Consider the following 26,793-nt stretch of genomic DNA (forward strand, 5'->3'; position numbering starts at 1 on the left):
ACTTTTAAGGACTTTTATGCATCCTGGAAGGAGTTCCTTAAATGGGTAATAATTGTCTGAAAGGAGCTCAGTCTATTCTTGTAGTGGCTGGTTAAAGGGGCTCCACTAGTCCTTGATGTGATTCTTGAAGGAACTCCATGCATCCTTCAAGGAATTCCAATGATACTTGAAGGTGAGTTAGCGGTCCTTGAATGTGTACTTATGGTCTTTTTTACAGGTTCTAGTGGTCACTGAATGGGTTTCAGTGATCATGAAAATGTTCCCTTGCAAAGCTCTTTGGGGTTGTGATTGGATTTTAATGATCCGTTAAACTTTTCTTTGGTCAGTGAAGGGGTTCCAGGCATCGCTCAAGGTCTTCCAGGCATACGGCAATCCATTGTTGTAGTGTCTGGTGGTTTAAGGGGCTCCACTAGTGGTTTGAGGGGTCTTGAAGGAACTCCATGCATCCTTCAAGGAGTTCAGAAGATACATGAAGGTGATCGTGTGGTCTCTGAAGGGGTACTAATGCTATGTTTTCAGGTTCTATGGTTCTTTCAATGGGTCAAAGTGATCCAGTTCCTTCGAAGGGACTCCAAACATTATAAGGAACAATGTAATAGACGGCAGGCCTTGCCAGGAGTGTATGTGGTCTAAAACATGATGAAGCTGTTATATAATAATAAATGCACAAGGGGAATAAACATAATATGATTGTTTTCCTCTCACATGCTGGATGTTTAATTTCCTGTCACATAATACTGTGGTGTAACAGCAGAAACGTTTTCTGGAGAAAGTCTGGCTACACATGATCATTTGTTCCACTCTGTTTAATCGAATTATGTCCATTTCTCAACTATAAAGCAGTCTGCATTTTGTGATGAGTTTGTGTTCATGCACCAGAGAGCTGTTTTCTGTCAGTCATGCATGTAAAATAAGTCAGAATTAACATCAAAAAGATGTAAAATATAATAAATGAAACAAGCTCCAGTCCTGGTGGACGTGTCCTCTGCCTGCCTGTCTCTCCTCGGCTCCAGAGTCAGTTGGACAGCTCATCATTCCTGTTTATGATGTGAAGTCCACTGGAGGACATTCAAACGCTCTGGTTTTCCTGGAAACTGGGAGTTTGAGTGTGTGTTTGTGTACGTGTGTGTGTCTGTGTGTGTGATATATCAGTTTAATTCGGCTAAGGTTGAGTCAGTTGGCAATAATGCTTTGATTTATGTGTGTGCGTGTCTGAGTTGGAAAAAGAGAGCGTGAAAAAGACAAAAGAGACAACAACAATGTCAGAGTTGGCATATATTACCGTGCAGCTGCCAGGCCTGTGCAGAGTGTGTTGTATATGTGTGTGTTTGTCTCTCAGATGACTCAGGCCTCCTCCCATCTGTCCACACAGTCCAGTGAAGTCCTCATGTCAGAGCCGCTCGGCAGCCTTTAGTTTCACTAAAACGTCAGATCTTTGATGCTAATTGTGGTTGAAATCACGGCAAACAAGTCTGGATCTGACATTTTGAGATCATACAGTCAAACTAGGACAAATCTACAACTTAAAGCAGATCTTCAGAATAACCAGAAACAGTCCGTCCTCCTATTGAAAACATCACCGGATTCAAAATCTCAATCTTTGGTGGAAAACATTCTCCTCATGTCATTCTGCCAGGTTTACGCTGGATTTAGACGACTTGGGCAGATTAAGACCCTGACCTGACCTGGACCAGGTATAAGGCCAACTGTCCGTGGTCCATCTCGCTCATTCAGGTCTGACTTAATCTTTCTAGGTTCTAAGGTGTGTGCAGAATCTGGATTGGACCTGAGACAACATGAGGTAGCCTGATAACATGACATAATACTGTATGATATAAATACATCTGGCATCCTTCATCAGGCAACAAAGTACTGAATTTAATCATTTCTGCACTCATGCTACCATGTTTGTCTTTGAGCTAAATGCTAACTTCAGCACGCCAACATGCTTACAAAGACAATGCTAACATGATTATCTTTAGCAGTTACAATGTCTACCATGTTCACTGTCTTCGTTAAGCATGTTCTTGTGCTAATGTTGCTAATTAGCGCTATGCAAAGAAATCGACGTGTTGGACAAGCTGAAAATTTGAGGTGTGAGGATGGCACCAGATGAAAAGTCAGAGGATCACTGATGTTGTTACACTTCACCCTGAGAGGAAAAATAATGTTTTTATAAAGTTTTGTGTCAATCCATCTGGTCGTACCTAAACGACTCAGTAGGTCGATTGCCAGCGACAGTTAAAAAGTTAAAATAACTCACCGTTTACGTCTCCCTTTGCAGACTTTCTCGCTCTTTATTCTACTTCGCTTGGCTTCCTCTTTTACTTCCGTCATAATTTCTATGGCCACTAGAGGTCGCCTCCTAAAACAAACGTCAATATCAGTCATTGTAATTTTCACACTCAACCTAAGTGGTCAAGACAGACTGATCTTGTAAATGTTGAGAAAAGAAAGGTATGCGAAAACACTGAAAACATCCCTGAGTCTGGGAATATAAACTCTGGGGATCATGATGTCACTGCCATCCTGAGAGCCCTGGCTTAGCATGGCTAAAACAGTTTATTTTTGCCAAGAGACATGCTGGCTATTGAGTTTTCTCAACACATAGCCAGCCTGTGATTACACATAGCTGAAAATGGTCCAATGCATGTCACTCTCGTCATCTTGTATACCCTGCTGTAGTGGAAAACAACCGATTCTGCATCTAGGACGCATCACAAGGCCCTGAAAACAAGGACTAATGTGTGACTGTTTGGTAGCTTTGGATGTTTGAGACACTGAGGTTCTTGATCAGGCCTCTTTTGTGCACCTTATCAAGTCATGAAGCTATGATGTGTTAGTCATAGCTTCAAACACTGATTGTCAAATGATGACAACACCTTTTTCTGGATGGTCTGTTTTCCAGGTTTTTCCAGGGGTCTCTTGCAGAAAGAAGTTAATATTAGGATGCTCACAGGGCAGTCTTAATGAGTAAGATAAGTATTCCTGTGTAAAGACTGAAACCCCACATCAGGGGTTAACATTTTATATCACACTCATATTGCTTCACTTAAAGGCAAATAAAGCAGCTTTTCTTTGATGTAGAGGGTTTTTGGACAGACTTTACAGCAGCGGGGTGCAGGACTCCTTGTTTTGCTCTCATGTTGTTCTTCTGGCAGCATCACAGTTGGTTCTTAAATCCTAAAATTGGCAGTACTGGTTGGTTTCTGTCTTTTCCTATGAAACAAAACATGGTGACTCCTCTGGAGTCTATCAGCAGGGCCATTTATAATATGAACTCAGAGCCAGCTCCTCCCTCGCTCCCAGTCGTCTCGTTGATGCTGGACAGCAGTGTCTTCATTAGACGGATGAGCGCGCAGTGCTAATAAAGAATCAGTATACGAGGACATGTTGTCTAGTTTAGTGTGATAAATACGCAAACTCATAGCTAATAAAAATGACCATTTCCATTTGCTTTGGCAGAAAAATCCTTGGTTTTGCTGAGCTGCATCATAATTCAGGGCCCCCTCCTTTCAGGTCTGATATTGAAGACTACTTCCCAGGATTTAGGAACTAAATTACTGATTTTTCTCTGGTTTACATATTTGTGTTGTTTTTTTTTCCACCACTTCTTAAAAACTGAAGATCCTGGGTCATTGGAAAAAACTACACCAGGATCTCTTTGTGGCCAAAATGTTCCAGGTTCCTGGAAATGTTTTTGTTGTAATTGTCCTACGACTCAAGGAAATTACAATGAAAATGAAATAAAGTTACAGTGCCTGACTAACGCATTGGTTATATTATGTTATGTAATAACGAGTCAGCTTTAGATGTGCTGGTAGTGGTATTTGTTTAGCCTTCCATCAGAGCCAGGCTAGCTGTTTCCCCCCGTTTCCAGTCTTTATGCTAAGCTAAACTACTGGCTGCTGGTGGTAGTTTCAAATTTGGTGCACAGGAATCAGGGTGATATCGGTCTTCTCATCTAACTCGAAAAGCTAATATGGATATTTCTGAAAATGTTCACAAGTACTAAATACTGCAGCAGCTTCTGGTTTGTGAGTGACTGACGTGAAAAAAAAGAAAATCTCATCTCTCAATCAAAACTACAAACTCAAAAGAAGTAGTTTGATGAAGCTGTGTGGGATCTTTGTTGTCTTCAGTGTTAAACAACCACTGCCACTGAAAATGCCTCTACGTGACTCGGGCAGAAAGGTTCATGGAGAGTTAATGTTTTAAAGTTTTATAAAGCGCTGCACGGATGATGTATTTTTGTGGGCTAACCCCTGCAGTAAGCTTCGTCCTGGTTCACTCGACTAAAAGAAATGTGATTCTTGGATCACGACAGATGGAGAGCATCCTGTGGAAGTGGGACAGTCTCATGTAAACTCGTAGGCTGATGTTTTTCTACACGTCAGCCTAGCTGAGCATCACATCCGCAAGCTTTTACCGACAAGCTTACATCCAAGCTTCATCTGGACGACCATGTAAGAGATCCATTAATGACAGTGCTCTGTGGTTGTATTTGGCTGAGCAGAGGAGCTGACCTGAAGTGAACCTCTTTATCCCTCAAACAGAAAACAATCTGCGTCATTCAAGAAACTGATAAATTGTGACTGAACATGATAAAGATATGTTTCCTATTTCACTTGATTTAATTCTAAGCTGCAGATATTCTGTGTTTCAACAGCAAAGTGAAAGATGTGGGGCTTGATTTTAAAAACTTATTCAATAAGTAATTCTTCATGTCTGTAAACAACACAAACTTACAAAACTACATGTTTGCTTGACATAAAAGTTCCCTCCAGGAGCACCAACAAGACATTTTCACCTCGAAACAATAAAATTTAGGTGGAACTTCAGTACAACATGATTTAAAAAGGATCTCTCACTCCTTGATTCTGAGAAGCTCTAAACACCTCATGTTTACCGCAATCTTCTGATGTCAAACTCAACTCTAGCTGCTGGAAACATCTGGCTGAGATGTCACCGACCTCAACTTTTGTTTGGCCGGTTACTGTCAGGAATAAATAATCAAGAGTCATTTCGGGGAGTTTCTCTTTAAGGTCTCAGTGGCCCAGATAAACTGAGACTGATTTGGAAATATTTTGGTGGATATTTAGAGCCGACTGTAACAGCTGGAGAAGAACAGATGTTACATAATGAGGTGAAGGCATTGTTTAGACGTATAAATCCTGGCTACACCCACTGAATAATTACCGTAATGTTGCCTGTTTGTATTCAGTTTCGGCGCCTTTACGTCAATGCAACACCTATAATAACTATATAGAAACAGCAAATCTTCTTGCTGATGTTCTTGTTTGGTTAAGTCCCTCATATAGAGGTATAAGTATTACATTCAGACTGTTTCATAACCAGTTAAGAGTTCCTGGAAGTTCTTTTAAATTGGGTCAATGGAAAGATGAGTAAGACAAAAAAAAACAAAAATGCAAACTACAACAGGCAGACAAAAGAAAGTCCAAAGAAAACACTCAAAAGAAGCACAAAACTGAAGACAAACCAGAGGCCACGGACAACAGGGATGAGGAAAAGGCACAGGACCTCAGGAGACGCAGGACGAAAAGAGACTAACCAACAACGACTAAACTAATGACTGGACTTAAATACAACCTACACTAACGAGAGGATGAGGTGCAGGTGGAGAGAGGCGGAGACACACAGGTGAGGGGAATCAGTAGAGGAAGGGAAGGAGCTGATATTATGGAAAAACACAACAGGGCAGATGAATGAAGCAGGCTGGGGAGGAACTCAGGTGAGCAGATAAAGGGGGGAAGACAGGAAGTGGAACGTAACACATGACACAAGACGATATAAAGCTACAAAATAAAACAGGAAATGACAAACCAGAAACAATGCACCGATAAATAGAGTGATAATAGGACATAATAATAAATATCTAACAGAGCTCGAGTGTGATTGGTTACCACATTACCAATTTTTCATCACTTTCAGGTCACAGTTCATTTATTTGTCATCGACAATGAATGAAAAGCTGGTGGGTCCACTTGGCTAACGGGCCGGGCTTTGAGATCACTGATTGGGACGTGGCCAACAACATGCCTACAGAGAGCAGTGAAACAATGAGTCTGTGCACTGTGATTCATTGTTCCACTGGGGAACATGAAGTCCAGTTAAAGAATAACAAAAAATAGAAAACATCTTCCTCCTTTTTTGTCACCAATGTAAGAAACAGAAATCCTTTCACAATGTTGGATTTCATAGAAATAAACTCCACAGGTGCCAGAAGTCATTTCGAACTGCACTGAGCATCAAGTCAGATAAATGTCTTCATCACACTCGGCCTCGATGATGTTCATCTTACGTAACTCCTGGAGGTGTGGGACGTGGTTGCAGCATGTTACGGGGCTGTGGGACTGACGCGCTGCAGCTGCGGTCCAGAAATCATGACCTAATGACCAACAACCGCCTCAGAAGAGTTTATTTGGAGAGCCTCCACCCGATGAGGAACAGCATGAAGAATGGAGGCTTCCTCTAACCATTGATCAGAATAAACCAGCCTGATGTGAGGAGATATGTGAGAAGATTTACTGGATTTGGACACAGTGACACCTAGTGGACTTACACAGATCTGCTCCTCCTTTAAACCCACACGATGGCAGCAGAGTTTCACTTCTATGGCCAGTGGTGTCGAACCAAAGGCCTACAGAAACTCCTAAAAAAGTGTTTCCCTGTATTATTGGTTTAATCACCAGGTTTTTCTCTTAGATTCTTTTTTTTTTCTTTTCTTTTCATTTTGCTGACTGTTGTTACAGGTGTACAGAGCACAGAAGCAGTGGATCAGAGGTGAAACAAGCAGGAAACTTTGAACCACAGAGGGCAGACAAATAAAAGAAGAAGAAAAAGACAAGTTAATGGTTTAGGCTGATTGTGCAGTGAGTCACTTTGCATTAAACTGCCATTTGTCAGCTCATGTTTTCAACCTAACAAACACTAAAAAACTCACATGCAGAGTCAACAAATCGTACAAAACATCCTGATTGCTGCCCCAATAGTCACTAAATTCATCTCCTGTCATAATCAAGAATTACTCCCAAGAAAAATAGCCTGTTTGAGGCCACAAAAACAGCTGGAAATGTCTGCAGGTGTCCTTAAAAATACCCAGTGGTGTGACTCAAACATCAAACCATGATGTTTTTCGGCTGTTTGTCAGCCTTGTTGGCTTGTGATAACACCATCACCTTCCCTTCTGCCTCCTGACATGAAAGGTGACTAATAAGCATATAAGGTGATCATTTTATGTTATGTTTGGAACAAATGTCAACCTTGGACGTATCTGTGGTTTGCAGAAACACTAACTGCTAACATTATATCCTGGACACTGGGCTGTGCACGCTTGCTTCTGCGCAGTGATACGGTGCAGTGCGGTAGAAAGATAATAGTTCCTGCATGAAACTGCTCACAAAAAGGTCTGCAGATAATCTTGAGTTACTGGGTCTTGACTTCTGGAAAGAGACTTTGCTGTTGAGTTTTTCAAATGTACTCTTTTTTGGCGCTTTGAGCACCACAAGCTGAGTGCCAGCGAGTTCCAGTATGTTCATGGGAAGGCAGACATCTCTATGGCTGGTATCTCCAAAAATCGGTACCTCACACCAAAACAATTTAGCTGGATAAAAAGCCCTACAGGTAGGAGGAAAAATATATATTTTGATTTTGGGGAGAACTGTGCCTTTAAATCTAAATTAAGAAGCAACATCTGCTTTTCGATCCGAGTGTAAACTCACCTGCCTGCCACTTCTACTCTCCTTCAGCACATCTGTCATCAAAGAAAACACCTGAATCCAGTTTAAGTTATGTTCAAATTTCTTTTAATAAACAGAGCACATGGTCTTAGAATCAAGTACACACTAAAAAGGGTCAAAACAGCTTTTCAACAACTCTTTAGAAAGAACAACGCAGGCACTTTACCCAGCTTATGTTTAACAGGGAACAACAGTGGTGGAGGGGGGATGTGTGTGCATGCATTCATGCACACGTGTTTATAAAAGTCAGTAAACAACATATATATGTAGATTTATTTTTCCTCAAAAGCATCTCATCACTGTGAACAATAAAGTCATCAAAAATAAAAGCACATCAGAACAGAAAAAAACACCCACAGCCTCCAACGACAACCTGAGAGCAAACAGGAACTGAATCAGGAAAATGGCTGTTTTTGGATTCCTAACGCTGTTTGCAGCTCCCGAGTCCAAAACAACATTTACAGATCAACAAATCAACAATATGAGTTTGGTTTCATGTCTCCCAATATCTTTTCACTAAAAACATTAAAACAAATACATCAACATGTGCTGGAGTTACAAAGGAACGGTAACATGAATGTACAGTGCAGCAGGTGAGGTGAGTTAAGCTGGTGAGCAGAATGAAAATCAGTCCCTCAACACTTCAGTCCACAGCAGTGTGTCCTTTAATCCATGCTGCTTCATGCAGTCGTCTTATCTTCTACTTTTACCAGAAACATTTAGAAACCTTGTTTTACTGTAAGCGCTCAGCTCAGGTTCTCTGCTTGTATGTGCAGTGAAGAGCGCACAACAAAGTCATTTATCAGAGTCGTATGTTCCATGTCTCTGCTTTGGTAAATTTCATGTTTTTGCTTCAGCTGAAAGATTTACAGTCTTCTCTGGATTTAGATTTGAGTTCGTGTTGATTATTTCAGAAAACATTTTATAACTGTGTTTTACCTCGTATCGAAAGTCCACGTATTGTAATAGTTACCGTATCTGTAGATGAGGCAATGTCTGTCTTTTTTTTTATGAATGATACATTTTCAAAAATAATAAATGGCTCAGGATTACTGCTGGAAATATGTTGATGGTTTATGTTTCGCTTAAATGCATCAATCTTGGCGCACAGCCAGACCAGAAAGTGGCACCACAAAATTATACCTCGCAAAACAGGCGCTGCTGGAAGCTTGATGACGTATTAAGTACTTATGGGGCTAACATGCTGGCGCTCGGCAGCCAAAATAGCCCGCTAGCCGGCTTGCTACCAGGAAGCTACCTACCACTGAGCAAGCTAGTTAGCTCGCTAATTACACAATACAACAAACATTTGTACCATCCACTCGAAACATGCTGCTTCACTTTTGTGGAGAGTTTATACTCCTGCAGAGTCGGGCTGTATGAAATTAGAGTGGTGAGATTTTTCCATTTTGGACTCCCAGGCTCTCTGTTCACTCAGCGGCCACACCTGTTAAAGGCGTGTCAGAGTTAGCGTAGAGGCTGCTGAGGAATCATCTATATCAGAACTGGAGAGTATTATTTCACCAAAAGAAGAGCAGAGAACGGCACTGAAGGCTTTTCTCGAGTTTGATTTACCAACTAGCTCCGCTGATAGCACTCTGATTGGTTGAAGTCAGTGTGTGATAGACAGATGGTTAGTCCGATCACCTGCAAATTATTTTTTGAAAGTGCCTGCTCTTTTCCAAACTGTTTCTGGAGCTGCCTTGCCAGAAGGTTCTGTGTAAAAAAACTATCCGGCACGTCAGGTTAAATTTACTTCACCCCCGAAAGTGAATCCACAGATTACACTGTTATTAACCTATTTTGGTATTTAATTGAACTATTATAAATGCTTGTGTGGCTAAGCCCTTAGGTTTAGAAAATGCTTTGACTTTCTGTCTTATGGATAATTATTCAAAATAAAATCAAGAGGAGCTTGATGTCTTGAACATCCCTTAAAATGCACTTTCAGTGAGTCTGGACTTAAAACGTTTTTGACAGGATGACCTTTTCAACTGGAGATGAGAGAGAGGAGACGGTAAAAGCTCTCCAGTGTTTAAAATATTAAATGGGATTGTCTTCAAAAATAAACTGAGAAGCTGGATTAGTCAGTCTCTCAGCGTCACAGACAACTGACACAGTTTTTCACACTGCTGCTGTTGAAAAACCACAAGACTGCAAACTTTGGTTCGTCCGTTTCTTACACGAATCATGAATCCTGCTCATCACTGTGCGATGAGCAGGGTTTAACGACTCTTGTGCTACTGAAACACGTTAAAACTTCACTGTACAATTAAAGATTTTTTTTCTTTGCATGACAACACGGTTTCTGTTTGCCCCGCAGCAAAACTTTGTGAATAATATCCGGGAAGACAAAAGTGAAGGAAAAAACAGCAGAGGAAGAAGGTCCTATTCCACATGTGCACACACGTACAATAAATGGTCCCAGGAAGTTTTGTTGAAGGATCATGTGACCGGTCAGGTAGTTTTCTAAGCACTCTGAGCAGTCAGCACGTGGAGCTCGTGTAGAAGTGTGTATATGTGTGTCCTTTAGAGATTGTCAATAATTATGATCATATCAGTGTCATCTGCAGGTCAGAATTCTCAGTGGTGCGACTGTTAAGCTCCTCCCCGCCATCGCTGTCAACAAATCCCAGCCGGGTGATCTCGCTGCGCCGTTTCCACGGGGACTCAATCTCCTCCGTTACTTTGAAGACTGCACCGTCTCCTGCAGCGACAGGCGGGAGCGCGCCGAAGGGAGGGGCATCATCACGGACTGGACGCCGCTCAGCCTCCACGGAAGCAGGCCCAGGAAATTGTCCTGGTGGTGCGTGTCCAGCGTGAGGCTGAGGGCCCGCTGAGGTGGTGCTGGAGGAGGATTGTGGGTAGTGTAGCTCCTGGTCAAGGGGGAAGTAGAAGGTGGAGGAGGATGTTGGGGAGGGAGAGGAGTGGTCACTGCGTTCCTGGAGAGAGGAAGGAGGAGAGGAAGTGAGAGGCAGAAGAGACAGACGGTTGTGAATGATGGATGGATGGGTGGATGGATGGGTGCATGGACTGAACAGAGGGATGACTCAGTGGATGGATGATGGGTGGATGAGGAGTGCAGAGTGAGGAGAGGAGACAATACAAGGAAAAGTCTGTCAGATTTCTTCTCTTCCTTCAGACAAAAGCATCTAATTAAGCTGCAGGTCAAAATGTAGAAGTTTAACGTCATCTTGTTCACCAGGAAACTAAATGTTTCATAATTTGGAAATTTGTACGGAATCCAATTTCCACCAGTAAAAGATAAAAGAAATAAAATAAAAGCTCGACCGCAGGAATAAACTTTTTATCTCATAATTCTGACTTTGTATCTCATATTCAAACATTTTATCTCATAATTTCAGCTTTTTGTCCCGTAATTATGATTCAGCATGAGCATTTTTTTCCTTTCTTTTTGCCTTTACTGGTAGAAATAGACTTCCATAAATAACTTTACTCACTTTCAGTCATAGCAAAAAATGGAAAAGATTTCAGATATTAGGTCTGAAGTATCAAATAGGCTGCAATAATAGCATCCAACCCTTACACTTCAGCAAACACAGATAAATAAATAATAATAATTTCAGATTACAAAGTTATGTTTGCTGATGATCAAGGAAACATTTACCTAGTAGATTTTGACATGATTTGATTGACATGCATCTCAGGTCACTGTATGGATTAGCGTTAAGCTCAGTAAACATTTGGTATTAGATGGGAACACTCAGATAGCAGCCGGATCACAGGAACAGTATGACAGATATCTGTTCAGCAGGAGCTGCTCACTTTGAGTTTGACAAGATGATCTTAATCTTAATAATTTCATGGATTGATGATGACCAGATCATTTAATGTAAGGAAATTTGGGTTTCAAAGATGCTGGCGACCTCCTAAATGGCTGCCAAAAAGAAAAGCGTCTGTTTAGCACTGCTAGCTAAAGTGTAGATCCTGGTGGTCCCAGAGGGGCTAACACATGGTTGCTTGAGAAGCATTACATGTTTAGTGATTAGTGACTGACACTGTTAGTCAGCTAACAACTGTAAGCTACTTGTGAACTAGCTCTTCCAACAGCTGCTAATTTGAAGCTCTGCAACGGGATGTTTCTAAACTTTGGGAAAGTTTTGATGTCCACAGACTTGTACCTTTGACTTTTTAGAAAATAAAAGAACCAGATATTTTTTAACACAGCTGTTCATCTTTTGCTTTGATGATTCATCAAAACAACTGCTCAAACTTTGTAAATCTATTGCACAGTAACAGTAAAGATCATAAGTACAATATGGACGACTGAACTATCCTGAAAAGTACGATTCGTCTTTGGTTCCTCATGTTGACATTTTACCTGCCAGCTTAATTGCTGAGATACGGGGTCACACAATATCCATCCGAAGAAAATGCTGTGAATTGTGACTGTAACACGAGGGTTCATGCAGTTACAAGCAACACGTACGAACGAGTGATGCTGCAGTTGCCAAGGAGCAGGGCAGGATCGAACAGCAGTTGCTAAGGAAGCGGAGAGGCAGTGGGGCTTGGTGATTGGACGATGAGCAGCAGTGGGAGGGGCAGGAAGTAGGCAGCAGGGCTCATTTGGGGAAGGTTAGTACGTCACTGTCACACCTCACTCTCTGAAAAGCAGACACACGCACACACACACGCACACACAAACAAGCAGAAAGACAGAAAGACAACATGACAGAGGGTTAGCGGGGAAAAAAGAAAAAGCTCATGATGAGTTTGGTTTTGCCAAGTCCTGCTGGGAGTCAGGAACGCTGTAAATGCTGTTAAGATGTGAATAATGACACACAACATGAAGAAAAGAGCTGAGACGAGGACGAAAGGGAAAAAAAAGTTCAGACATGATTGGTTATGAGAATGAGAGGGGAAGTACAGATCGACCTGGCTGATATGTGGATGGATGTGCCCACATGACAACTTAACGTGTAAAAATATCAAAAAATGAGAAGAAAAGATCAATAAGAGGACGGTGATGCCTGGGTGGGACGAGTTATGATGGAGGATGGGGATGCTGCCAACAAACAGCATTCAGGCATGAGATGATCATCAGTGTTGAGCAAGCACATCTGCCTACAGACCGGGACTCAGGTCAAAGGTCAGTTAGCAGGCCTATTCATGCAGCACTCGTAGATCTTTGTTTTATTGATCCCAGACCAATTTAGGACTCACTTTTCCACCTGCATCAAACCACATCAGACATGTAACCTAACCCTCTTACTACAGCAAGACAATTCTCTTTTGCAGTTATTGAGGCCAAATCCCAATACACCTCCTGCCTCTACCCCTGAGGCCTACACTCCATTTTGAGCTTTCATGTCTAGGTGTAAGGTGTCCTTCCAAATGGACGTTTTTCGGAGGCACACTTCAAACTAAAGGTTATGAGAACTCTCGCTACTACTCTGCTGGTGTCTCTGTAGCTTACCTGCCATCTAGCTCACGTTACATTGTTATGTATTGTCTTGTTATGTTACTTATTTCAATGTTGCATCCCTGTCATTTTCATGGCATGATCCCTGAAATGAAACGACAGTCCAGCAGTAAAGTTGCTGCTTTTGGTACCGCTCCTCTAATGTCAGTGCAGACTGGCAGGGTAGGAGTACAAATTGCTAATGTTAGCCCATAAAGCACCACTAGTGTCCAGGTAATGAGGCAGTGCATCCATGCTTTTCAATCTACATCAGATAAATTGCAAATGGCAGTGTGGGAACACCAAGGTTGCCACAGTAATACAAGAGAAATCACCACAGCTGAAGACAGCTGTTGGAAATGTCCGGTTCTGTCTGTTTACGTAAATGCTGTTGACGACTACTGATGACATACGAGGGTCTTGAAGCAAGGTTTCCAAAATGAATCTTGTTAGAATCGGCATTGTCTTGAGGTACACAGAAGACAGATTTCAGTTTGAATTCCAAGTTGTGAATTGAGCCACAGATTCAGAGACGATGTGGATAAAAGACTCTTGTTAATGCAGGTGGAAATGAAACAACAGAGTCCTAAATATTCACGTTTTGCCCATTTTGAAAAGCAACTTCTGGATTGTATTTGAGACGAATCTTAAATACAATTCATGTAAATCTACAAACTATCGACCTGCTGTTACTACAGGCTGCTCCACTGCTTTAGCATTAGGTAGCAAACTATCCAAACCATACAGCTAGCAGCAGCTTTAGGATGGATGAACACTACAGGGTTCACTGTGGCTTCTGTGCTGCTGGATAAAAATAAGAAAGCCTCAGTTGGACACAGAACCAGAAAACTCCTGCAGTGTGCAGAGTCAATGCTCGGTAAGGGGTGGCTGGTGACTGGGGTGAATGGAGGGGGGTTGGGGGAAAGGGCATGGGGTCACATACGTGCTGCATTCACCACTGCAGAATGGTGTATACCTCTGTATACAAGGGCTGGACAGCCTTCTGGCCTGACGGATCTGAAAACAACATATTATAGCACAGCTCAGTGACAGTAATGAGAAGAGCTTCTTTCCAAAAGACCACACATCCATCCACAGAGGCCCTGCTGCCATGAACTGTCCCGTTAAACCAACCTTGAGTTTTTTGGGGGTGAATGTTGTACTGATCATTATTTTCATTTCAATATAGTGGACAGAACATTCATGTTATACATGTCTGGAAAATGCTGCCTGGAAACACTATGTAACAGCTTGTTTGTACACTGGGAACAGAGAATGTGCTCCACTGATTGGCTGAATTATTATCATATAACTGTATACGGCATATTCATGCGGCAGCTATTTTCCCTCCAGACATTGTGCTCAGGGTGGGAACCTGTCCTGCTGTCAGGAAACCACTCATGAAACTACTTTGTTAAAAGAACAAGGAGTAAATCAACTTTCTGGACAGCGTTACGCTTCCATCCGAATTGTTACGGTCGTGCAGACTGACTGCAGTCGAATGTTCATTTATTTAATTTTACAGAAGCTTATTATTCTGGTGGTTTATTGTGCCGTTTTGGAAGGAAACTCTTCAAACAGAGAGAGGAGACTGAGGGAGAGTAAGAACGGAGAGAGAGAGGGAGAAATATCAGTCGTTGTGTGTGTTTGTGTGTGTGTGAGGTGTAGTGCTTCAGACAATTTGTGCAAAAGAAAACACTTTTCAGGACATGAAAACACATTTTAAACATCATCATCATCATCATCATCTTCAGGTTGTGAACGTCCTAAAAAAAGAGAAAAAATGATAAAACATGAACCAAATGTTCAATATGTGAGGTACCACTACATGATATTGACAGACTGACATGTATGTACCAACACTTACATTCACCTAGTGACTGATTTACAATTACTATGTTCCTAACTATGGCATACAGATGACAGGAAGTTGTATATCTCAGATTAAATAAATTGCTCCACGTTTTAAACCTTGTTTAACTTTTTGTGCGCTGCAGTAACTCCTTCTGCCACAAGATGGAGCAACTTCACCAAAAGCAACAGAGCTTTGCTGCTCAGTTGGAGGAGAGATTTCAGGAAGCAGAGTTGATCTTAATGTATCTTAATGTATGTGCTTGTGTGTTTATGCATGTGTATGAGTGCTGTGACTTTTAGAAAATAATAAAAATGAAGTTAAAAGAAATTCAGTATGGAAAAGTGTCAGAACTTGTTTTACCACATATAGTTTGAGTCCTTGGAGAGCTGTGGGTGTTTAGGGAGATATTTCCTCTTTCATAACATCAGTAAGTACAACATGAGTGTGACAGGGCACCTACAGTGTTAGCTGAGCGTCCGGGGCCGCGCTGAGCCACGATCGCCCCTGAGATGGCCTTAATCCAGCTGTGCATGTCCTCTGGACTGTCAGCCTGACACACACACACACACACACACACACACACACACACACACACACACACACACACAGATAGACAATGTTAATGTATTTTTCTTTAGTTTGGTCGACTTCAGTAGTTTTACACTAACTTCTATGGCAATCTAACCGATAGCGGCTGTGACGTTTTTAATACAACCACATGTCAGCCTGCAGGTGGCGCTGGAGGACAAGTTAAGAGATCCCTACAGCGATCAGGAGATAATCCATCCACAAACCTTAAAACTCCTACAAGAAAAATGAAGGTAAGCAAAGCCTGAGTCCTGACTATCAGACACGACCCTCAGTGAGTCCTGTTCATGTGTGTTACCTGTACGTAGAAGGTTCTGGAGCTGGTGACCATTTCGAACAGGTTGTCCCTCATCATCAGCTCACTGCAGAATACAGAGCAGAGACCAAAGCAGCAGGAATGTTTAGATGTGCAGAGCTGAATCAGCAGCACAGATTCACCTGCTAACAGGAAATGTCACCGACCTCTGTTTGCACTCCTGCACTTTGTGAATCTCCTTCAGCGGGATGACTTTCAGCGCCTCCCTCTCCTACGAGGAAGAAGAGAGGAAACAATTAGAGACGTTTCACAACATCTAAGAACATGCGTAGCCACAGGTATGGTTCTTAGAAAACCCCATGACTTATTTTTGTGCTATGTTTGTCGCATGTTTCCTGATTTGATTTATTTTTGTCACCTTGTCACGAACAGGAAACCTTCCGTAAAATACTTTGTACCTGAGTCACTTTCTCCTTTTCACCAGAACAGCTGACGCATGTCCACAGCTTTGGTAACTTAACACTGGCATTCCTCTGCTGGTTAGCGACTCATCATAGTTGATAATTACAGGCTATTCAAAGAAGTTTAATGTATCCAGGACAGTCTTGTGTTGCTATGTTGAGGAACATTGAGAAGATCTTTAATAAACAAAAAGTTCTTCATGGGAATTTACAGCCGGGGAGAAACCTCTCCTCACACTTCACAACTCTGTTCTCTGTCGTAATATTTTCAAGAAGTGACGATTTTCTCAACAGTTGTACTCAATATTAAGGCATGAGCACACAGCAAGTATGTACACACACACACACACACACACACACACACACACACACACACACACACACACACACACACACACACACACACACGCTGGGTGTGTCTCCAGACAGGCTGTAGTTGGGACTCGCTCATCTGTCCACACGTGGATCATATGAGGAGGAATTCAGGACGCATGCCGCAGCGTGTAGAGACGCACAACTGGCTGAGGGCATAACAAGCCTCGCTGCGCGCACACACACACACACACACACACACACACACACTTGGGTGCTCTACTTCTTTCTGGATTTCATTTTTCCTTTCAGTTTATGTCTTGTTATGGGAGGTAAATGTGTGCCGTGTAAGTGTAAGGTACTCTAACAGTCAGCATGCTTACATGCTCTTTAATAACCTGGTTCCAGGCAGCTCTCTGCTGTCACAGGATGTTTTAAACAATCAGTTCACTCAAACAACTAAAACACAGATTTTCTCACCAGGTCAGATTTAAAGTAGCTGACGGCGTTTTCATCCAGCATGAAGTACCTCCTCTTCCAGTTCTTCATCTGAGGAAGAGGAGCAGACATATTGACATCAGTGTATTAGTTAGCTTATGCACACTTTGTTTTACTTCAACTGACAAAAACACATTAGCTGTTCACAAAGCTGGTTTAGTAACGTGGCTGCTTTGGGTTTTTTTCACAGAAACAAAGAAGATCTTGATGATTCAGCCATTTTTGTAGTCTTCCCAGTTGTGCAGATTAAAATGTAAAGTTTGTCGTAACTTAAGAAAAGGTCATGGGTTCATTAAATTCAAAAGGGTTCATCCTCTGAGGAGCAGGAATGTAATCATGTACATTTCATAAAAAGTAGGTATACTCTCACCACAGCTCCCTGTTTGACACAGTATCCAGCCTTGATGACGGTATGGTCCTGAGCTCCTCTGGACAGGAAGTAGGGCAGCTGATTCTGACCACGCTTCAAACCTCCGCGGTCCGCCCCGTTCTGCCCCTCCCCCTGCTCCTGAAACACACACATACACACAATTACAATGTTTGCTCAACATCATCTCGTAATATTTAGAAAAGCTAAATATTTCATAGTCTTCTTCTTTACACATCTGGCAAATATGGAGCAACGTCAGCATCCATTTACATTTTTTTTGCTGATCTGCACAATATTCTTTTATTTTATTTTCTTTTATTACTTTAAGTTCTATTTGGTTTCCACCAACTCCTGAGAAAACTGACTCTTTGGCTGCTAAATGCTCCACTATGTTCACCAGCTAGTCTCTAACGGCTGCAGCCAAAAACGGTGCTGATGAGAGCGGAAACACTCGAAAACAAAAGCAAAGTGGAAGACTTCAAAACCAGAACAATGACCTGAGAAATACAACGAGTTTGTCTATGTGAGAACCCTTTTACATACAAGAAGTCATGTGAAGCATTATTAAAAAGGTGCAATATGTAAGAATTGGCCACCTGGCGAAATAATACTCTAAACAAATACAGGCACAAATCACCAGAGAAACTGCTAACTGAAGCTGGTATTAGCTGGTTAGCTCAGTTAGCCGTGCAGCTCACGGTTCGGCCTGGGAGCTTTGGCAGGGACTAGCCGGTTAGCATGATATCTTCAGTAGATATCTCTGCCAAACAACACATAGAGGTCTTTGACAAAATGTTAAAACTGTTATCATTGTTTCATTTTACTTATAACACTAACAACATTATCAGTTCTCACATTTTCAAAATTGTGACATCAATTTAGTCTTTTATCTACAGACCTCATTAATCAGAAGGATCAACATCAATGCAGCACAGCCAGATAATATCTTTTTTCGTTCCATGCATTCTTCTGGGTGTGTTATGCTAGTAGCAGCTAATGTAGCCTCGAGCTGCTAGGCTCTGCGGTCTGGTAAACTCCCTTCTTTCTACTGGAGCTCCACACTCCTAGATTTTATTCATTTTGTGTAATCTTCAGTCCTGACTGATGGCGACTCACTTGATACTTTAATAAATTAATTCTTAATGAGCTCTCAGTGTCTTTAGTTTCCCAGCAGCTGAGTTTAGATGTTAAAAGTCTTCCAGTCATAAAATTCAAACCAGCCGTCGCTCGTCTGTGTTGATGCGTGTTGGGTCACGTGTTTGTGGCTGCATACCATCGCAGGCAGGACCGGACCTGAAAAGCTTCTGCTAAGGCAACGCACATGACAGTGTGTGTGTGTTACCTGTGTTGCAGTGATGATAGGGACTCCTCCTATGATCTCAGTCTTGTAGGAGACCTGTTTCATGGCTCCAAGGGCTTCCTGGGGAGTCTCTGCGTGGGCGGTGTGGCCCTCGCCTGGCTTTGGCACCTAAAAACACAAAAGGAGATGAACAACAGGCCTGTCTGTCGAGCACACGGTCAACACCCACAGGCTTTAAGTGCAAGGTTTATCTTTGTTTTCTTATCTCTTCAAGGAGCTTTCATCTTGTATTTCAACTCCGAACAGAAGCAAAAGATTTTCATTGTTAACGGCCGGACAGACAGAAACCAGAAAAAGAGATTTTTGGAAACGAAGACAAAGACACACACTTTTATCAGCGTTTGTAGCATCATTGGCAAATGTGAACTGTTATGATATTGGAATATTTGAGTTTGTACAGTGAGGAAATGGATGTTAGATTGTTTGACGTTATATTTAGAAAGACACAAACAGACATTAATAATACAGTGATGGAAAAGAGAGACAAAAACGGCTGCTGGCAATGTTTTGATGACAAATTATCCATAAGATCCTGTGAAGAGCAGAAATGTTTCACTGCCTCGGTCATAGAAGTTTCTGTAGCCAAGCAACAGAGTATACAATCTGCTTCCTGTTTACAACAGCCTGCGCAGTGCGGGGCAAACGGCATTTCTAAATATCATCAGCCTACACGCCCAGTGTACGTGAACGGCCCTGGGATACGTGTTTTCATGTTTGCTGTATGGATGGAGATTATTTCTGAAACGGTGCTAAAACATGTCTTTTTTAAAGAAGTGTTTGTTTAGTATTTTTGTTGTTTCTTTGGTCTTTGGTTCTTATCTACAGATCTATATTCTGTGAAACTTGCGTATAGTGTAATAGATGTTTACTTACTAAACGACAGAATGAATGAATTCTGTGGTACAAATGAAAAGTAAAAAAAAGGGAACGTATAGTTGTGAGAATGGACGAACATGACACCTGCGTTTCCCTACTGATGAACACCACTGCAGCTGCAGGTGGGTATGAAAGCCTTTCCTGTTCTCGTTCCATTTAAACTCTGTTAAGCTCTGAACTGAACTTTATCTCTGTGGCCTGATGGGTAACTTTCCATCTGCTGCAGCCTGAGGCAGAAGACAGAGCGGCCTACAACAACAGGAGAAACAGGGTCACCTATTGATCCATCAGTGTGTATGTGTGTGTGTGTGTGTGTGTGTGTGTGTGTGTGTGTGTGTGTGTGTGTGTGTGTGTGTGTGTGTGAGTGTGTGTGTGTGTGTGTGTGAGGCTCACAGTAATCTTGGTGGCATTGTTGAGAACACTGATCCATTCCACCAAATCCTGCTGGTCGTTGGCCTGCAGATAAAACTTCCTCATTCCTGCATTTATAACTACACAGAGAGAGGCAAAATGAGATGTGTTGGTTTTTTGTCTTCTTGGTTTAAAACATTCGACAAAAGAAAGCACATGAGGAGGAAGAAGAAAAAACTACACCGAGCTGCATGCAAATCATGATCTAAAAATATCAGTTTGTTTCTGGTTTCTCAGAGGCAGAGGATGTGAGTGTGTGTGTGTGTGTGTGTGTGTGCTAACATCCAATCCAGATGCAAATACACACACACACACACACACACACACATATACACATACAGAGGTCAGGTCAGGGATATTGTACAGTTTCCTCCTATTGAGTGACAAAAAGCTACCGTTGGCCACCAGAGGAACAACAACAAGCAGCAAGGGACAAAAGAGAGGAAATAAACCTTACGGGGGAGGAAAAGAGGGAGGCAGAGAGGGAAAAAAGGGAGAAACGAGAAAGGAAGGAAGCAAGGAAGGAGTGGGAATAGAGCAGATTGGACAGGAAGAAATGACGGAGACAGAGTTGAGGAGGTTTGAGGGAAAAGCAATCGATGGCCAAAACTACATGGACACCTGAAGAATGCACCTAAATGTGCATTTATCTGCTGCTACATCAGGTTTTCCAGCAGATGTTGGGAGCTGGATGCAGGGATTTAGGTCCAACACTGATGGTGGTGATCAGGTCTGACTTGGGGAAAGAGGGAAGTAGGAAAGTAATAAAGATAGGGAGAAGAAAGTGAAGATGGACTTACCAAAGCAGAACTCTGCCTTTGGTCTGAGTTTGGTGGCATCACTGACCTGAACAAAAGAGAGAAAAGCATTAATTTTCTAGAAATTCTGAATAAAATTGAGCTGCATTTGAATGGAAACGTGTAGAAGAAGAAGAAGAAGAAGAAGAAGAAGAAGAAGAAGAAGAAGAAGAAGAAGAAGAAGAAGGAGAAGAAGAAGAAGGAGAAGAAGAAGAAAAGGAAGAAGAAGAAGGAGAAGAAGACTGCATGTGGCAATGCTTCAGGATCTGTAATCTTTACCACGATCATCTTAGTTTAACATGTCCAGGTATTTGATCATAAACCAAAGTATTGGTCACATTAAAACTGTGTGTGTATGTAACTGAGAGAGGACTCACTTTGGAGATGTAGGTGAGTTTGAGAGATCCCACCTTGTCTGCACCTTTAGGCAGATTCTGCACAAAGAAACACAAAAAACATAACCATTAGTCTCATTATGAACAATAGTAGCAGTGGAAGTAGAACAAGTACAAGTAATGTCAGGAGTAAAGACAGTATTTTGGGGAAACAAGGATTGATTTTGTTATTTAAGTAGGGCTGTGCAATATGATAATATGTGTCGTGCAAAGACTCTTTATTCAATATATCAAGCGTCCTTGGATTATTGGTATCTGTGTTTTTTGTGTTTGTGTTTTGTTTGTGTTGTGTCTTCGTCTGTAGTCACCATCCTGTGGTCTCATTCAATGACCTGCCCACAACACTACTCGATTGGTTCCACGTCACAAGTAATTTGGGGTAATTCTGAACAGAAGGACGACCACCAGACAGGACAAAACGAGGGGTTTGTACCTAAAAGAGGGGCTGCCTCTGCTGCATGGACATGGTTTGGGTGTATGAATGTCCAGTCGAGATGTAAGAAAGCGCCTGTTTAAAATGCAATAAGACAAAAGCCTTTCCATGTGGTCTATTCACTTCATTTTATTTAGAAAACAACACATATTGTTATATGTATCGTTATCTGTATATGAATTTAACTGTATTATGATATGAGATGTTGTCACACCACACAGCACTATCAGCAGCAAATATTAACTATAAGCTGCCAGAGTCAAACATCTGTGCACTGGCAGCAGCTGCATCAGCCGACCTGCCTGAGGCTGCAGTGTTTGAGGACTTCCCCGGCCGTGGGAAACATAGATGCTACTAACCTTTTTCGATATTTGTTCTGGTTCCTGTTTATCTGTATAGTTTGACACATGATCCGTCAAAGCACTCAGATGTGTCTGATAAGGGCTGTCTGACTAGTCACAGGTGAAAAGTCTCCTTTCATAGATTCAACCAATCATGTTCAGATCTGTTCCTATAAACCCACGACTTCCTCTTTATCTTTTCACCCCAGATTATCTCAGGGTTTCCTACCTTTGTTGAGGCCTTTTATAGCTCGTATTGTTAGCAGCTCACCTTCCTCTGGTTGAGTATCTTCTGCCTTGCTGTATTTTGGTCCATACCATTTCTGTAAACGGTACTGACGGTGCAATTCTCAGTCTGACTCCATTACACATACACCGTCCTTCTGCCCCAAATACTCACTGGAGCAACAAATGTGAATTAATCCGCTGCTGAAAATAGTCCCCTACAAATAGACTGTTTCCTCCTGTTTGACCAACATCTGCTCAAATGTGACCAGCTGTTTTGGAAAATTACCAAGCTTTTTTTTAAAAATATGAAAACTATACATTTGTGACATGTTTGTAAAGATTTGTCTCCAGTGGAATTGAACCAGTGGTCTTTGGGCCGAGTGCCACAGACATCTGAGAGTTGAGGCTGAAATGCAACCTTCTGAAATAATAATTAATGTTGTATTTCTTTAAAGCAATCACAAATTGCCTCGGGTGGCGCAAAGCCCAGGATGTAGCGACAGCTCCGCCTGTCGGGTGGAACCAGGCGAGCGCTGGCATTAAGTGGCTAAATCCCCATGATAGAAAAAGTAAGAGCTGCTATCTTGTTTACATTCGCAGCTTTAGCGATTAGCTTAGTGTTGAGTGTTGTCAGTTTAAGTGTGTATGTTCCTTGCTCAGGGGTTGTTGTTGTTTCCCATAGCAACAGCGATTTTGATAACAGTAGCTCAGAGATATCAGAAGGGAGGAAAAAAGGGCTGCAACTATTGACTGATTATTTTCATTGCCAATTAATCTGTTAATTACTCTGTTGATTAAGTGATTAGTTGTTTGAGCTTTTAAATGTCGAAAACCAGCGTTTCCCAAATCCCAAGATGACCTCCTCAAATGTTTACTGTCATAAAACTGAAAATATTCACTTTTAAGAAGTTGGAATCAGAGAAACTGAAAAGAAAAAACTGACTCAAACCAGTTAATTTATTATAAAAAAACAGACGCCTGAAGGCAGACTTACAAGCACCGTCTACATTCGTGAGTCAGACTACATTACCAATGATCGCTTGACTTCAATGAAAACAATACAGGCAACTATGCAACGGATTATCTCCTGAAGCAAGTCTCAAGTCGCTGCAAGTGTGCAAGTGATGAGTACTGTTAATAATAGCTGCCTGGAAGGAAAGAAATTAATCTATCACTGTAACTTCACACTGTTTAGTTTCCCACAGTACAAATATGCCACCAGAATCAAAATGAAGGCACCAGAGCTGTTAGCAAGTCAACCAGACACTGTTTAAACATACATATACACACACGGACTATTTATAGAGATGCAGCTGTATGTTCAGATGGTTCAGATGTTTTCAGTGCACGCACACACACACACACACACACACACACACACACACACACACACACACACACAGAGCCTCACCTGTGGGTTGTCCATGTACCACAGCAGGTTGCCCTGCTGAGTGTCCAGGATGAAGTATCTGCGCAGGAACCTGCCGCTGCTCTCATTCTCCTCGATGTCCAGGAATCCGCAGATGCGATTCTGTCGGTCCACGTAAGGCATCGCGACCCGGACCAGCTCAGCCCGCCCTGGAGCATCACAGGAACGCTGCCAGGAGGCGGGACGGGTCGACATGTAGAGTTACCTCAGGTGAAAGGAGCGACGCTCTGAAGTTTATAGCTGCAGTCAGGCTGCATGTTACTCAATGCACAGTTCATAACAGCGACATGTTTTATTCTGTCGGCTTTGTATTTGATCAGATTTGACCTGACTCGCAGCTTTTAAACGTCTTATCACCCACAAAAGATGAACAGTGTAGGTAGTGTAGACCTTTTTATACACAGCACAGTGGTTTTCACCTCACAACTTCAAATAAATGCATCATTATTTTAATCTTACAGCACGAGCATGAGAACTGTCCCTCTGCTGAAACTCGAACCCTTCAGTTCCCTCTCAAGTGAAAAACCTGTTGCTACAAGCAGGTGAAGAGGTTAAAAAACCCGGAACGAGGATTTGAACACGGCCTCTGTTTCCATTTTCTTCAACTCTCAGTTTCAGGCTTTTTTTTAAGTTGCATATTGTTGCATAAGAGGAATTTCCAAATGCAGGAAAACACCTGAAAAGTCATGTGTTCATGGTGTGTGTGTGTGTGTGTGTGTGTGTGTGTGTGTGTGTTACTAACTTTGTTTTCAAGCTTAACTTGACAGATTTTGAGAACGATATACTTCATGTCTGACTAACTTTTTCCAACTACAAGTCAGTCATGAAGAGTCTCTCACACCTCTGATAGTCAGGAGGGACGGCTCTCCTCTTGTGGACGGATGTTGGCTCCCCTGAGGCCTTCTGTCCTTCTGTCCTTCTGTCCCGTACAATTCAAAACTACACTGACTCTGTGCATGCTTTTAGAGGATTACCATACATTTATTACAGGAAAACTACAGCTGCTGAAACAAAGTGACAGCAAGGAAAATCCCAGAACGACAGCGAGAACAGTCAGTCAGTATAAACTCACTGTGTTTAACAGAAGAGCCGCGACTATTATTTTCATCACTAACTTTACTTCTGGGTATTCACAATGAATTGTTTAGTCTATACAATCTCAGAAACCATCTCAGTTTCCCAGAATACAAGATGAGGTCTTCAAATGCCAGGTCTTTGTCCAACCAAGAATCAAACACCTGAAAGGAGCAGTCCAGTCATGATCTCCTATCTGACAGCTACAGCGAAGATTTCATCTTTAAAAAAGGTGTAAATATCGTCTCCTCAGATCAGTTTGCGATCTCGAGGCCTCTGCAGACTTGGATCACAGCAGACGAGCTGTTTGGAGACGTCTGATGGGTTTTTTTGGTTGTTTTTCTGTTTTAAATCATCTCCAGCTGCTTCAGGTGTTTAGCAGAAGGCTCAGCGCTGTTTCGCTGTGAAGCTCCAGAGATGTTGTGTCGACTGCGAGACTTCACCTGACTTTACATCATCAGGAGGGAGGAGACGCTGACTGGGTCTTAATTTTTGGGTGAACTGTTCCTTTAACATATTTCATTCACTAAGCTGCTTGAAAAATGACTGAAACAATTAATGGATTATCAAAATAACTGCAGATAACTTTCTTCCAATCAGCTTATTGATCAAACATTCAGCTCTGTGTGAGAGACACACTTTTAAAAGTCTATAAAATCAACAGCACATCAACAGTGGAGCTGATATAAGAGTCTATTATCCATCACAGGCACACTTACAGTAGATTAAACGTGTATTAAAGCATGAAACCCACTGCTGAGGACCACAGACACACGTTACAGTGATGTTATAGTGTTTGTCAGCTGAGGAAAACCCAGAACCACTTTCCTCCATGTTGATCGTCACATTACTGGTTTATATCTCGTGTATAAACCACGAACTCCTCGTGTGTCCGCTCCTCTCAGTGAGACACCGTCAACCCACACAGCCAGACACACGCACACAACAACGGTACCAGCTGTGGTCCATTTCAGCAGCCATCAGTACACAATCCCTCCCTGTGGAGATCAAACTGTTGTCACGGGCCTGAAAACATCGACCGCTTCCTCTCCCGCCTCCATTATCTCCCCGCGCGACACCTCACACTCGTGAATTATCATATTTTTGGGAGGATGTTCGTCTGAGGACGACACAGTCCGGCCGTGCGGCGGCACGCGGGCCGGAAAAGCGGCGGATTGTGGGTTTACTTACACAGTTCGGCTCAGTCCGAGTCCAGTGTGGCAGCTGTCAGGCACCGACGTCAAGCTACACGCGAAAAAACCTCAGCCGCTTCCGGTTTCAGCTGTAAAAATAAAAGCAGCCGACAACAGCGTTACTTCCGTGTGGACTTCAAAGTAAAATACCGGAACACCCAATGGCTGTAAACATGTCAACAACATATAGATGTGAAAAAATAAGACTTTTAATCGCTGCAGCAACAGAAAGTTATATATATATATATATATATATATATATATATATATATATATATATATATATATATATATATATATATATATATAAATATATATATATATATATATATATATATATAAATATATATATATATATATATATATATATATATGTATAACTATTTTAATATGAGATGTGCAAAAGTGCAGAACAGTCAGCTTCAAATTAATTGTTTCTTACATAAAAATAATAAATGTTAAGAAAGTAATATGTAAGTAAAATGCAAATGTAAAAAAAATATTATACAACAATATGAAATAAATTAAATAGAAACTTAAATAATGACATAAAATGAACTGGGTGGAATGGGAAATTATTAAACCAGTCGTATGGACTTATCAGTCCGTTATAATAATAACAACAAGATATGTTGTTTTTCTTTTGACCACCGATATAACATCTCACACACACACACAAATATATTTTCCAACCTGTCATGTGTGACATTGCAAGAGCTCTTGGGGGCCCCCTG

The 26,793-nt window shown here is 41.8% G+C and overlaps 1 protein-coding gene across 4 annotated transcripts; it reads right to left on the reverse strand.

The window, feature by feature from the left end:
* Positions 1-7,809: 7,809 nt before the first annotated feature.
* On the reverse strand, positions 7,810-26,119 carry LOC141015389 (pleckstrin homology domain-containing family A member 1-like). Of its 4 annotated transcripts, none has more exons than XM_073489454.1 (12): positions 26,058-26,119; positions 23,775-23,960; positions 21,344-21,400; positions 20,970-21,015; positions 20,152-20,249; positions 18,865-18,990; positions 17,523-17,660; positions 17,135-17,203; positions 16,088-16,152; positions 15,924-15,987; positions 15,498-15,587; positions 7,810-10,702 (listed from the first exon to the last, which is right to left on the reverse strand). In XM_073489454.1, exons 2-12 carry the CDS (start codon positions 23,913-23,915, stop codon positions 10,313-10,315), a joined length of 1,284 nt encoding a protein of 427 aa, XP_073345555.1. In that variant the 5' UTR covers positions 23,916-23,960; positions 26,058-26,119; the 3' UTR covers positions 7,810-10,312. The 4 variants fall into 4 exon arrangements, 3 of the variants coding, with proteins under 3 accessions (XP_073345555.1, XP_073345553.1, XP_073345554.1); XM_073489453.1 differs by lacking the exon at positions 26,058-26,119 and adding an exon at positions 14,126-14,199 and having other exon boundaries at positions 10,353-10,702; positions 23,775-25,173; XR_012180555.1 differs by lacking the exon at positions 26,058-26,119 and adding an exon at positions 12,211-12,385 and having other exon boundaries at positions 10,626-10,702; positions 23,775-26,023.
* Between the last annotated feature and the right edge of the window lie 674 nt (positions 26,120-26,793).

This window comes from Pagrus major, chromosome 20, assembly GCF_040436345.1.
Source record: "Pagrus major chromosome 20, Pma_NU_1.0".
Classification (NCBI taxonomy): Eukaryota; Metazoa; Chordata; class Actinopteri; order Spariformes; family Sparidae; genus Pagrus; species Pagrus major.

Bases quoted from the DNA above. Each gene is read 5' to 3' on its own strand.
- LOC141015389 (XM_073489452.1), bottom strand. From the start codon at position 23,987: ATGTCGACCCGTCCCGCCTCCTGGCAGCGTTCCTGTGATGCTCCAGGG. The intron at 17,204-17,522 runs GTGAGAGTATAC...CCTCTTCCTCAG, and splicing joins GTGTCAAACAGGGAGCTGTG to ATGAAGAACTGGAAGAGGAG. The intron at 15,988-16,087 runs GTCGGTGACATT...TGTATTCTGCAG, and splicing joins GTGCAGGAGTGCAAACAGAG to TGAGCTGATGATGAGGGACA.